Source organism: Oncorhynchus clarkii, chromosome 26 (assembly GCF_045791955.1).
Source record: "Oncorhynchus clarkii lewisi isolate Uvic-CL-2024 chromosome 26, UVic_Ocla_1.0, whole genome shotgun sequence".
Taxonomy (NCBI): Eukaryota; Metazoa; Chordata; class Actinopteri; order Salmoniformes; family Salmonidae; genus Oncorhynchus; species Oncorhynchus clarkii.
Window position 1 is genome coordinate 15,705,520 of NC_092172.1, and position 14,513 is coordinate 15,720,032.

Here is a 14,513-nt window from a genome sequence, read left to right on the forward strand (position 1 = left end):
TGAGTGTGACTGAGGGTTTGACCCTGGGCTGTTCACTGTCTCTTAACCATTTACTACTGATTAATAACATGTTTCCCACAGACAGCAGGACACTTTACGGCCAGCCTGGATTACAGCTGTCTGTCCTCATCAATAGGATCTGGCTGGATCACTACCATTACCTGTTTTTCTTATCTGATCTTACCTTTGATGTTATTGGAATGCTGCTCAGTTACAGAAAATACTGCCCACATAATTGCAGTGTTTTTTTTTCTTTCTCTAAAAGAGGTAGTTATTGTTTCAACAGATCTCCCTCCCTTTCGTTGGCCTCATTTTACCACGTTAAATTGTCATTTTATCAAATATTTTCTTCATATTTTACAATACTGAAATTATTCTCATTTTTGTTTCCATGAAAGTAACATATCCTACCTCTCCTACCCTGCCTCTCTTTAGAAGAGGTCACCCCCTCCTTGATGGCAGCGGCTCGTGGTACCTCCATGTCCCTGTCGCTGGGGCAGCAGCAGGTGGCAGGGCTGGCGCGGGCTGCCACTCTGGAGCAGCTGAGGGAGAAGCTGGAGACTGGCGAGGGCCCTGAGAGGAAGATGGCACGCCTGGCAGAGGAGCAGCAGCAGCAGCGTCTGATGCAGCAGGCCTTCCAACACAACCTGCTTGCCATGGCCTCCCAGGTCCCCATGAACCTGCGCCTGGGCAACAGCACCACCGCTAGAGGTACGTGCCCAGGCTGACTCCCCCTGGGCACTCTATACAGTTACATATGATAGTCAGTTTGTATCCGACACATGCAGTACATTCCATACGTTTTCAAGATTGGAGTAATTGCCTGATATGCACTAGTAATCATTTTCTCAAGGAAACGCATACATTTAAGTACACTAGTGATGTACACTGAAGCTCCCTCAATGCCTGACTCTCTGAGCACCAAGAAAAAACGCACAGCCTACACCAGATTCCCTCCGCTCCCCCGTGAGATAGAGGAGGATGACATTTAGAAGCCATTATAAAGGCAACGCAGCGGTCACTGTACAACAGAGATAAAGGCTTTCAGCCCACTCTACTAGCTGACTCACTGACCTGTGTCTCTTCAGCTCAGCCTCTGGCTGTTTGTATATACGTCATAACACATGCTTTGTTTGGTGCCTTAATGTTATCACATGCTGGTTATTCCCCATGTCTCTCTCTCTCACACACACACACACACACACACACACACACAGTAGAGGTTCAGCCTGTATGGGTGTTGAATGTGTGTGTGCGAGTACAATCAACGCATTATGACTGCTACACAAGAAAAGCTTTGAGAGGGGAAGTGCAGAATGTTTTCCTGGGTTTTCCTGGGGTCACTGTGACATGATTGTGTTTCTCTCTCCTCAGTGGGTTATGCAGATGTATGCTGCAAGACACCCACAAGGAAATGTTCGTGACACCCAATTCTCACCTACTGCATGCTATTGTACAGTACCTGCTTCTGCTTTCTGCCCACACTGGTTTACACTTCCTCTTTCTCGTTCTTTCCAGATGAGAAGCAGCAGGACATGGCTCTGAGCATCTCCACCAATGGATCTGCTAGCATCAGTGTGTCTGTGGAGGTCAACGGCACACTCTATTCAGGTGTGTGTGTGTGTGTGTGCGCGTGCGTGCGTGCGTGTAAGAAATAAACGGATTTGGTTGTGTTGTTTATCTTGCTGTAATATTCTGTTTGTCCTTCTGTCCTGTAGGAACCCTGTTTGCACAGAAGTCAGGTGCACCAGGGACTAGCGTGTCCACTGCAGCAACCGTGCCCCCTGCTGGACCCAGCGCTGGGTTTGGGTTCACCACCTCTGCCCACAGCCACAGTCCCAGCTCTTCCTCTTCTTCCAAGGGGCCTTGCTCAGCCGAGCCCTCCACCAGTGGCTCCCCTTAGCTCAGGCCGCCCTACAACCCACTCTCTAGGCTTTTCATCAACACCGAGGCCTAGCATGAATACAGTACATTGATAAATCGATAAGAAAAAAAGAAACTGGTGCACAACAAATACCTCATTGCTCCTGTCAACCTTGGCTACCCGTTTATGAATACACAATTCACACACCCAATTACATCTCAAGAGAACATGAACACACACACACCTATGCATTCTACACACATGTACACATACACACATGCATTTCACAGACACCCAGCACACAGACACTCTTATCCCAAACACATGCTAAACACAATCAGAGCTCAGCCAAAACCCACTGACAGGTGTTCACAACTGAACTTGAAGAGTTTTATTTTGTTTGTTTGTTGGCTTTTTGTTTTTTTGATTTTAGTTTTTTCGAATTAATATTATTATTATTATTATTATTAATACAATTTTTTTAGTTATCTTTTCACATACCTCAAATCAAGTAACCTGCAGTGGTATCTTTACCTCAGGAACTGTAGTATACTTCACCTGAATTAACTTTATTTTTGTATCCTTTTTGATCTTGTTGAAATCAGGGGAATTTCTGGGAATTTCACAACGGAACCTCACTCACCTCAGCACACCTCCTACGCATTCATACAGTAACCCTATCACAACGCTCGAGTTGCCATGACGACGGGCCGTAGCCTTTTTGCTTCTGAGTGCACTACTTTATTGATCCTACAGATCGCCATGTAATACCTCATATACAGTAGTCACTCCCACAATCAATACCAGGGAGTCACCCCCTCATTCAGCCTATTTGGAATGATGTTCTTAATCTTCAATCTAACACAAGAAACTGATGGGCAATGTGTCTAAAGGGCTTTGAGGATCAGAATTAGCTTTGGATATTTTTTCACACACGGTATGAGGTCATAAGAACTGACTGATCCGTCTATCTGTTTAGGACTAGCAAGCCCCAAGCTCACCGCCCCGGATCTATCTAATAATCAGAAAGGTAGTGAAGGTGTTCTAGTCCCTGCTCTGGGATCAGTGTGTGTCCCTAGTTCAATTCAACAGAGAGGAGAGACAAATCACCCATCAATGGTTTTCCTCCAACACTGGCAGACCAGACCTGAAGTGTTCTAACCACAGACCTTTGCAAACCTCATATTCACCTCTCCGTGTGGGAGAGGGCCCTTTCTCAGGAAGCATAGTGAAGTCTCTTATTATGGACTCGCTTTGTCATTTAAAAAAGGATTCCACCGAAAGAATGCGCAAGTCTAACAGACTGTCTTCAAAGAAATACCTCAGACTCTCTAGAAGGAGACGTACACTACATACCTCATTGCTGAAAGCCAGCGTGACTTGTCCTGGTGGTTTGAGTCCCTGCAACGAGCAACGGTCCACAGGAGTGGACCCCTCCCGAATGCTGGACTACATACGTAGACTTGACTACTGGGTTTTCTTGGGGACACATTATTATACCAAGCTGAACTGGGATGGGCTTGCTCTCCTCCGGTTTTTTCTGTATTTGTTTGGTTTACTTCATACTGCATTTTATGAGACAAAACCTATTTAAGAGTATTGCTCTGCATGTGTACAATCAGGTGGCCAGTATTTTACACCGTAATCCTCTGCTGTGTGGTAGCCTCTGGCCGTTGCACAGCTGAATACCAAAGACTAGCCCTGTCTCCTGCCCAGGCTGTTATGGGCTAGCTGCTGTGGGTTAGCTGAATAGGCTAGCTGAACCAGTAGGTAGGATACAGTGGAGTAAAGAATGGGTTCTATGCTAGCCCATCTTCTATAGTCCATACTGTTAAAGTTGTCAGCTCTGGTCATGTTGCTTTCCTTAGCTTCTTAATCAGACATTTGCCTACCTGTGATTGAGTCTTGGGCCCGGTATGGTTCTGCCTGGCACGGGCACCCATCACCTGACATACCAGGGATATACCTCAGTGAGTTATGCTGCAGTGAACAGTGCATGACACACAAGGCCCTTTGGCCTAATCTCTACATTGAATAAGACAGAAAGGGTAGCTCTTTTGACAACTGGTTTCTGTCTCAATTCAAAGTTCAGGCCTCCCAAATTTCTCAGACACATCCACAGTTACAGTATTTCCATTCTCAAACTGTTCAGGTAATTACTCTGCATTTTTAATAGAACATGATTTGAATGAAATTAATTTCTAGCATTATCTGTGAGGCATTTAACTGTTTCTAAACATTTCACCCCTGATCTCCTGTAATCTCTGAGGTGGGCAGCCTTGTTGCTTTTAGTAAGCTGTGTTTTAGCTGTTATTTGTTGGCTTTTGTGGACTTTTTGCGGTGCAGACCACAGACCAGGATTACAGGACCACCACAACACATATACAATGACTAAAGAGACACCTGCATTCGTGATGAAATAGTATGTCCACATTTAATTAAGGTGAAAGATGTAGTTGCTGCCTTAAAATCAGCTGTGAGAGAACAGTGAACCTTTCAGGACTCTGCTAGGAATGACTGTTTTATCTTCAAGCTTAATCCTTTGAAGAATAAACTATTTCCATGATCTTTATGAATTAAGTCAGGCATTAAGGCATTCATAAATCATGTTATTGGTTTCAAAACCAAGGTATGCTATTTATTTGTGTCGATTTTTCTTCTTCTGATGGACCGAATTAGCTTGATCACTTAGGTGGTGTCACAAAAACCCTTTTTCGTTTCTCTCGTTTTAGAAACGGACATTGCTGTTTTTTTCCAATCAGTCTAGTCAATGACTGTCTGACAGTGTATCCTTACAGCCTTTGCATGAGAGAGGGGGAGTGTGTGTATGAGTGTGAGAGCAAGTTCAGAATATGGTAGAGGAGGGTGTGTAACAACCATGTAATGCCATGTAGGAGACTGCAGGTGGTGCTGTTCTCTAAAACCACACCATGACAAGGGTGGGAAACAAGTTAGAACCACATTTACTGGGAATTCAGTTTACAGCTCAGGCTTATGTGGGCTACAATTGTTGGTGTGTGTGTGTGAGAGAGCTCTTGAAGACCCCCTACCTCTTACCTCGGGGCATTGGGCTGCTGTCATTGTTGCATTTGATATTGAAGTTATGCAATTGGCATGTATACTGAGGGACACATCCAAATCTTGGACGACCCAAAATCTGTCTCTACTGACTTGCTAAATGCTATTTTAGACTGGTTCGGTTTTTGTCGCTTTTTGATTTTTGTCATCAGTTGCAGGCAAGGTCACATCACTCAAAAAACTGTGAAGTTGAAAGTCTGCAGAACCTTGTCCCTGGATGGTTTGGATTTTATTAGATTTTTTATTATTTAAATCTAACCTGATCTGTGTAATACAAGTGCATATGCAAGTGGTTATTGAATACCTCATTTATCAATTCTATGTTGTTTTTGGCTTGTACAATGCTCCGTATATAAATCTGTGAGGTTTGTGCATATTTTTGTACTGTTATTATTATTATTATTATTATTATTATTATGGACATGGTAATGATATTATAGTTTTCTCTTTTGATTAAAACAAAATTGGGACAACGTAAATGCTTGTAAAACTGGTTTGTGCTGATTGTATTTAAAAGAGGAGCACTTTTCCAAAGTGATTTTGACATTCAGTTTTGTTCACATTAGTAATATAAAGATATGGTTCTCAGGGCTTTAAACTTGTATGTCATGATAAAGTTTTACTTTATATCTTATCTGTGTGTGTGGTTTTTGTGAAGTGTGGCTTGAATTTCCTTCCACTTGCCAGTTGGTCAGCGCTTGCTCGCAGTACACGTACTGGTAATCCGTCTGGCCCTGTGGCCTTGTGAATGTTGATCTGTTTAAAAGTCTTACTTACATCGGCTGCGGAGAGCGTGATCACACAGTCTTCCGGAACAGCTGGTACTCTCATGCATGTTTCAGAGTTATTTTCCTTGAAGCGAGCATATAAGTAGTTTAGCTCGTCTGGTAGGCTCGAGTCACTCAGCAGCTCTCGGCTGTGCTTCCCTTTGTAGTCTGTAATGGTTTGTAAGTCCTGCCACATCCGACGAGCGTCAGAGCCGGTCTTCGATTCAATCTTAGTCCTGTATTGATGCTTTGCCTGTTTGATGGTTCGTCGGAGTGCATAGCGGGATTTCTTACAAGCTTCCGGGTTAGAGTCCCACTCCTTAAAAGAGGCAGCTTTAGCTCAGTGCGGATGCTGCCTGTAATCCATGGCTTCTGGTTGGGTATGTATGTATGTACTGTGCTATTGCCTGTGTGAGAGATGATAAAATTCCTAAGAAATCTCCACGTGTCATTACGAAAAGAAACTGGAAGCGGTTTGATATTCAAGGTTTTTTACATGATGTATCTATCATTGAATGGAATAGACTGGAATTAATCCCTGGTGTTCAACTAGCCTTTTCTTACTTCCACAACGCATTCCAGGATGTATGCAATAGGCATGCCTCTTTTTTTTAAATTCATGATTAAGGGCAGAGAGAACCCTTGGTTTACTAAGGAACTTACAAAAATCATAAGGGAACGAAATGCTATGTGGGCTAAAGCAAGAGGGACTGATTTGGCAGATGATTGGATGGCTTTTAAACGTCTTCAAAATATGGGTGTGGCTATGGTCCGTAAATTGACAGCAGACCACTACCTGAAATCTACTTCACATAATTTAAATAATCCATCCAAATTCTGGCAAGTAGTGAAAGGTTTGGAGTGCAAAAAAGATACACAGCTTCCCAAACAATTCTTGTTAGACACACAGATTGTAAGTAACTGAGAGAACCTCTGTTCTGAAAGCCTTGAATCAGCATTTTTTAGATGCAGGCAGTTTATTTGAAAAGGTCAAAGGTATAAGTGAGCCCCCTATGAATTTACCTGACACCCCTGTGCACTCCTTCACCAGGTTCTCCTTTTCATCCTTCTTTGTTTCAGAAGTGTGTCGAGCCCTGAAAGAAATTGATGGAAAGAAATCCCTTGGCCCTGATGAACTAGACCCCCGCTTCCTGCACCTAGCTGCAGACATCATTGCTCCCCCTTAACATGTATTTTTAACCTCACGCTTGATGTTAAGGAAATCCCCAAGTTATGGAAATATATGCTTTTGTATTGCCTCTCCTGAAAGGTGGAGATCCTTCGCTACTGGACAACTATCGACTCATATCAAAGTTGTCTGTACTGCCTAAGGTACTGGAGTCCTTAGTAGGCAGCTAAAGGCCTACTTCCAAGAAAACAACGTCTTAAATGGAATGCAATCAGGTTTTAGGTCTGGACACAGCATTTTCAGCAACATTGAAGGTTTTAAATGACATCCATTGTGCTCTTGATAAGATGTTACATTGTGTATCTGTCTTTATTGATTTGTCGAAGGCTTTTGACACCGTGGACCATGCTGTGTTAGTGCAAAGGTTAAAATGTTGTGGAGTTACTGGTCATGCTCTAGATTGGTTTATAAATTACCTATCAAATCGTACACAATGTGTAATGGCGGATGGTTGTAAATCTGAGTCCATAGACGTGTGCTCAGGTGTTCCGCAAGGTTCTGTTATGGGTCCACTGTTGTTAATGTTGTATATCAACAACATTGTGGGATCTTATTGAAACAGCAGATGTTCATTTTTATGCAGATGATACTGTTCTTTATTCAAGTGGTAGTAGTCTTTAGCTTTTGAAAATGCCCAAAGAGCATTTAACATCATACCACATAATCTGAATAATTTAAAGCTGGTTCTAAATTCGTGTAAAACAAAATGCATGGTATATTCAAATGTCAGGCATGTTACTAATCAAATCATTGCTACGTTGGCTGGACATACTATAGAGTAAGTTAAAGTGTACAAATGTTTGGGTGTGTGGTTTGATGATAAACTGAGCTTGACTGTGCATGTAGAGAACTTTATAAGGAAGCTCAGACTGAGAATAGGTTTTTATTACTGGCATAAGGCTTGTTTTTCTTTTAAGGCCAGGAAGGAGCTGGTACGATGTACATTACTGGCGGTTTTAGATTTTAGTGATGTTATATATATACTGGTCAAAAAAATAAAGGGAACACTAAAATAACACATCCTAGATCTGAATGAATTAAATATTCTTATTAAATACTTTTTTCTTTACATAGTTGAATGCACTGACAACAAAATCACACAAAAATGATCAATGGAAATCAAATTTATCAACCCATGGAGGTTTGGATTTGGAGTCACACTCAAAATTAAAGTGGGAAACCACACTACAGGCTGATCCAACTTTGATGTAATGTCCTTAAAACAAGTCAAAATGAGGCTCAGTAGTGTGTGTGGCCTCCACGTGCCTGTATGACCTCCCTACAACGCCTGGGCATGCTCCTGATGAGGTGGCGGATGGTCTCCTGCGGGATCTCCTCCCAGACCTGGACTAAAGCATCCGCCAACTCCTGGACAGTCTGTGGTGCAACGTGGCGTTGGTGGATGGAGCGAGACATGATGTCCCAGATGTGCTCAATTGGATTCAGGTCTGGGGAACGGGCGGGCCAGTCCATAGCATCAATGCTTTCCTCTTGCAGGAACTGCTGACACACTCCAGCCACATGAGGTCTAGCATTGTCTTGCATTAGGAGGAACCCAGGGCCAACCGCACCAGCATATGGTCTCACAAGGGGTCTGAGGATCTCATCTCGGTACCTAATGGCAGTCAGGCTACCTCTGGTGAGCACATGGAGGGCTGTGCGGCCCCCCAAAGAAATGCCACCCCACACCATGACTGACCCACCGCCAAACCGGTCATGCTGGAGGATGTTGCAGGCAGCAGAGCGTTCTCCACGGCGTCTCCAGACTCTGTCACGTCTGTCACATGTGCTCAGTGTGAACCTGCTTTCATCTGTGAAGAGCACAGGGCCACCAGTGGCGAATTTGCCAATCTTGGTGTTCTCTGGCAAATGCCAAACGTCCTGCACGGTGTTGGGCTGTAAGCACAACCCCCACCTGTGGACGTCGGGCCCTCATACCACCCTCATGGAGTCTGTTTCTGACCATTTGAGCAGACACATGCACATTTGTGGCCTGCTGGAGGTCATTTTGCAGGGCTCTGGCAGTGCTCCTTCTGCTCCTCCTTGCACAAAGCGGAGGTAGCGGTCCTGCAGCTGGGTTGTTGCCCTCCTACGGCCTCCTCCACGTCTCCTGATGTACTGGCCTGTCTCCTGGTAGCGCCTCCATGCTCTGGACACTACGCTGACAGACACAGCAAACCTTCTTGCCACAGCTCGCATTGATGTGCCATCCTGGATGAGCTGCGCTACCTGAGCCACTTGTGTGGGTTGTAGACTCCGTCTCATGCTACCACGAGTGAAAGCACCGCCAGCATTCATAAGTGACCAAAACATCAGCCAGGAAGCATAGGAACTGAGAAGTGGTCTGTGGTCACCACCTGCAGAACCACTCCTTTATTGGGGGTGTCTTGCTAATTGCCTATAATTTCCACCTGTTGTCTATTCCATTTGCACAACAGCATGTGAAATTTATTGTCAATCAGTGTTGCTTCCTAAGTGGACAGTTTGATATCACAGAAGTGTGATTGACTTGGAGTTACATTGTGTTGTTTAAGTGTTCCCTTTATTTTTTTGAGCAGTGTATATGCAGGTCTCAACCACTACCCTGAGAGCACTTGATTCAGTGTATCATGCAGTCAGTCCTCAGGTTCATTACAAATCAATAACATCTAGCACATCATTGTGACCTCTACAGCGCTGTTGGCTGGTCGTCATTGACCTTGCGTAGGCTTAAACACTGGTATACACTGATTTATAAGGCCATATTGGGTAAAATGCCATTTTATCTCTGTTCTTTTTTAGTTAGGTTGGTAAATAAATATCAATTACGGTCCCATTCTCATTTACTTCTAACAGTACCAAAAAGTAGAACAGGGCATGGTAGAAATAGTTTTAGTTACTTAGCTCCGTGGTCCTGGAATTCTCTCCTGAACATTTTAAAATTTGAAGATCTAGTTTCGTTGGTGGAGTTCAAACACTTGATCGATGTATATATCACAGAAGAGTGTAACTGTCTTTAGGATGGCTGTTTTTAGTAAATACTTTTGTGTTTTTTAGGTAAAATGTTGTTTTTGTTGTACTGTTTGTGTGTTTTTAGTTTTGTTTAATGTTGTTAGTGTATGTAAGTTGTTTTGTCTGAAACATTGTTCCCCCTGCTGCTATTGGACCAGGTCTCTCTTGGAAAAGAGATGTTATCTCAATGAGAAAAACCTGGATAAATAAAGGTTTAAAGAAAATCGAAATAAATGTACTGTGGGGATGACGTCATCGATGCACTTATTGATGAAGCCAATGACTGATGTGGTGTACTCCTCAATGCCGTTGGTGGAATCCCGGAACATATTCCAGTCGGTGCTAGCAAATCAGTCCTGTAGCTTAGCATCTGATTCATCTGACCACTTTGTTATTGATCTAGTCACTGGTGCTTCCTGTTTAAATTTTTCAGGAGGATATAATTATGGTCAGATTTGCCAAACGGAGGGTGAGGGAAAGCTTTGTATGCGAGTCTGTGTGTGGAGTAAAGGGGGTGTAGAGTTTGTTTTCCCTCTGGTTGCACATTTAACATGCTGATAGAAATTTAGTAGAACAATGGTTTCCCTGCATTAAAGTTCCTGGCTACTAGGAGCGCCGCCTCTGGGTGAGCGTTTTCTTGTTTGCTTAGGATGGAATACAGCTCATTCAATGCTGTCTGGGTGCCAGCCTGTGACTGTGGTGGTATGTAAACAGCTATGAAACTCTCTATATAGATAGTGTGGTCTACAGCTTATCATGAGAGACTCTACCTTAGGCGAGCAATACCTTGAGACTTCCTTAGATATCATGAAGCATAAGATATCACAGTTTTGAATGTCCCTTTGGTAGTTTAATCTTCCGCGTAGGTAATCTATTCTATTTTATTCTCCAAAGATTGCACGTTTGTTAGCAGAATGGAAGGAAGTGGGGGTTTATTCGATCGCCTACGAATTCTCAGAAGGCAGCCCGCCCTCAGGCCCCTTTTCCCCCACCTTCTCTTCACACAAATCAGGGGGATCTGGGCCTGTTCCCGAGAAACAGTATATCATTCGCGTCAGATACGTTATAGGAAAAAAAGGATTCTGCCAGTCTGTAATCGCAGTCCTGATGTCCAGAAGTTATTTTCATTCATAAGAGATGGTAACGGCAACATTTTGTACAAAATAAGTCCAAAAAATGAGTTACAAACAACGCAAATAGACAAACAAAAAACACAATCAGTTGGGGGCACGTAAAACGTCTGCCTTCTTCTCCAGCTCCATTTAACATGATTTTCATTGGCACATCATTTTCATTTGCACATGAATGATACAGGACTTGGTGCCATGTCTCAGCAGCTGCACCATAGAGATTAGAGTGGGAAAGTGACTCAGGCGCAGGAATGAGGCATGAAAATAGTTGATAACATTTTGTCACAGTTTTAAAAAGTTCATGATTACAAACCGCTTCCTCTTCGTATGACAGCTGTCACAAGGTTTTTATGGGAAGTTGAGGCCTATTTTGCTACAGTGGCCTAAGCCTCCTGTTACTCAAGCATGGATTAGGCATACTAATTAGGGGCTCTCACAATGAGGTGTCAGATTTTTTGTATCGTGGATAACCCTAAAACATTTTATGGTATTTTGTAGGTTTCGGAAATGATTCAGCATGCAAAAGCCCCCCACCTCCGGAAGAGCTAACTTTCCATTGTGTGGGGTTCCTGTTAGCTACCCACACCTCTCGACTACTCACTCTTCACTCATTGACTCATGTTCACACTTACTCAAACTCAACACAAACCTTTCCATCTGATACACAACAGGTCTAAGCATTAGGACCCAATTCCGACCCGAGTTAATACACTTTTCTCCGAGTATTCTGTTTAGCATGATAATAGCATGCTATTCATCCACTATTTGTTTGGAGTGTAGACCGAATAAATGAAGATGTGATCTCGACTTAATTTCCTCATTTTACCACCTTTACTTGTGACGAAACCATAAATAAGGTCTAGTGAACCTACCGGTTCCAGGAGTATAAAGCATTACATTTTTTCCCCGATAGAATTAACACTGTTCTCCAAGGACTGTAATTTACAACTTGATAAGAGCTATTAATAAGAGATAGGTAAATAAGAAATCCGTTTGGATACAGTGCCTTGCGAAAGTATTCGGCCCCCTTGAACTTTGCGACCTTTTGCCACATTTCAGGCTTCAAACATAAAGATATAAAACTGTATTTTTTTGTGAAGAATCAACAACAAGTGGGACACAATCATGAAGTGGAACGACATTTATTGGATATTTCAAACTTTTTTAACAAATCAAAAACTGAAATATTGGGCGTGCAAAATTATTCAGCCTCCTTATGTTAATACTTTGTAGCGCCACCTTTTGCTGCGATTACAGCTGTAAGTCGCTTGGGGTATGTCTCTATCAGTTTCGCACATCAAGAGACTGAAATTTTTTCCCATTCCTCCTTGCAAAACAGCTCGAGCTCAGTGAGGTTGGATGGAGAGCATTTGTGAACTGCAGTTTTCAGTTCTTATCACAGATTCTCGATAGGATTCAGGTCTGGACTTTGACTTGGCCATTCTAACACCTGGATATGTTTATTTTTGAACCATTCCATTGTAGATTTTGCTTTATGTTTTGGATCATTGTCTTGTTGGAAGACAAATCTCCGTCCCAGTCTCAGGTCTTTTGCAGACTCCATCAGGTTTTCTTCCAGAATGGTCCTGTATTTGGCTCCATCTATCTTCCCATCAATTTTAACCATCTTCCCTGTCCCTGCTGAAGAAAAGCAGGCCCAAACCATGATGCTGCCACCACCATGTTTGACAGTGGAGATGGTGTGTTCAGGGTGATGAGCTGTGTTGCTTTTACGCCAAACATAACGTTTTGCATTGTTGCCAAAAAGTTCAATTTTGGTTTCATCTGACCAGAGCACCTTCTTCCACATGTTTGGTGTGTCTCCCAGGTGGCTTGTGGCAAACTTTAAACGACACTTTTTATGGATATCTTTAAGAAATGTCTTCTTGCCACTCTTCCATAAAGGCCAGATTTTTTTTCCATAAAGGCCAGACTGATTGTTGTCCTATGGACAGAGTCTCCCACCTCAGCTGTAGATCTCTGCAGTTCATCCAGAGTGATCATGGGCCTCTTGGCTGCATCTCTGATCAGTCTTCTCCTTGTATGAGCTGAAAGTTTAGAGGGACGGCCAGGTCTTGGTAGATTTGCAGTGGTCTGATACTCCTTCCATTTCAATATTATCGCTTGCACAGTGCTCCTTGGAATGTTTAAAGCTTGGGAAATATTTTTGTATCCAAATCCGGCTTTAAACTTCTTCACAACAGTATCTCGGACCTGCCTGGTGTGTTCCTTGTTCTTCATGATGCTCTCTGCGCTTTTAACGGACCTCTGAGACTATCACAGTGCAGGTGCATTTATACGGAGACTTGATTACACACAGGTGGATTGCATTTATCATCATTAGTCATTTAGGTCAACATTGGATCATTCAGAGATCCTCACTGAACTTCTGGAGAGAGTTTGCTGCACTGAAAGTAAAGGGGCTGAATAATTTTGCACGCCCAATTTTTCAGTTTTTGATTTGTTAAAAAAGTTTGAAATATCCAATAAATGTCGTTCCACTTCATGATTGTGTCCCACTTGTTGATTCTTCACAAAAAAATACAGTTTTATATCTTTATGTTTGAAGCCTGAAATGTGGCAAAAGGTCGCAAAGTTCAAGGGGGCCGAATACTTTCGCAAGGCACTGTAAGTTAATTGTAAATATAAATTACATTTAAAAATATATATTTTACCTTAGAGACAAATGTGAAACCAGTCATATGGCAGCACACTGAAGCATACAGTATCACATTTCCCACAGTGAAGTTGACGAAATGCTGTGCCGTTATGCAGAATTTAAATTGCAGTCTTTTAACTTGCAGGTATGGGCGCTCTTGAATGTCTTAATTCTTGGCAACCTTGACTTTCTCTGTTTCCTGTTAAATAAAAAATTATATTGTATAGCCTACATTATCATGGGGGGCTCTGGTACAGGAACACATTGAGAAAAAAGTGTCAAACACAACGTAGCAGCCAAGTAGCCTACTATCTATGGTGGTGAAACAGCACTCTTCAAGTAGCCTACTATCTATGGTGGTGAAACAGCACTCTCCAAGTAGCCTATTATCTATGGTGGTGAAACAGCACTCTTCAAGTAGCCTACTATCTATGGTGGTGAAACAGCACTCTTCAAGTAGCCTACTATCTATGGTGGTGAAACAGCACTCTTCAAGTAGCCTACTATCTATGGTGGTGAAACAGCACTCTTCAAGTAGCCTACTATCTATGGTGGTGAAACAGCACTCTTCAAGTAGCCTACTATCTATGGTGGTGAAACAGCACTCTCCAAGTAGCCTATTATCTATGGTGGTGAAACAGTACTCTCCAAGTAGCCTACTATCTATGGTGGTGAAACGGACAGCACTCTCCAAGGTGCTAATTATTCAAAGCATTTTAGAATTCACTGATGTGAGTGTAGATGCAGGGCTTACACAAGTCTGAATTTCTTATAGCCTTATCAATATACAGTAACATTTTTAGACGACACTAGAGAACACCAGACATATGCACAC

The 14,513-nt window shown here is 42.7% G+C and overlaps 1 protein-coding gene across 3 annotated transcripts in view; it reads left to right on the forward strand.

The window, feature by feature from the left end:
- LOC139385068 (AT-rich interactive domain-containing protein 3B-like) overlaps window positions 1–5,571 on the forward strand; it is a 59,861-nt gene extending 54,290 nt beyond the window's left edge. Inside the window, exons 7-10 of one of the 3 annotated variants that reach the window (XM_071130114.1) lie at window positions 436–711; window positions 1,375–1,416; window positions 1,519–1,611; window positions 1,719–5,571. In XM_071130114.1, coding sequence (XP_070986215.1) covers window positions 436–711; window positions 1,375–1,416; window positions 1,519–1,611; window positions 1,719–1,903 — 596 coding nt within the window. In that variant the 3' untranslated portion in view covers window positions 1,904–5,571. Of the gene's footprint in view, window positions 1–435; window positions 712–1,374; window positions 1,612–1,718 lie in introns of all 3 variants that reach the window. The other 2 variants (XR_011628909.1, XM_071130115.1) reach the window with 2 other exon arrangements.
- Window positions 5,572–14,513: the final 8,942 nt, after the last annotated feature.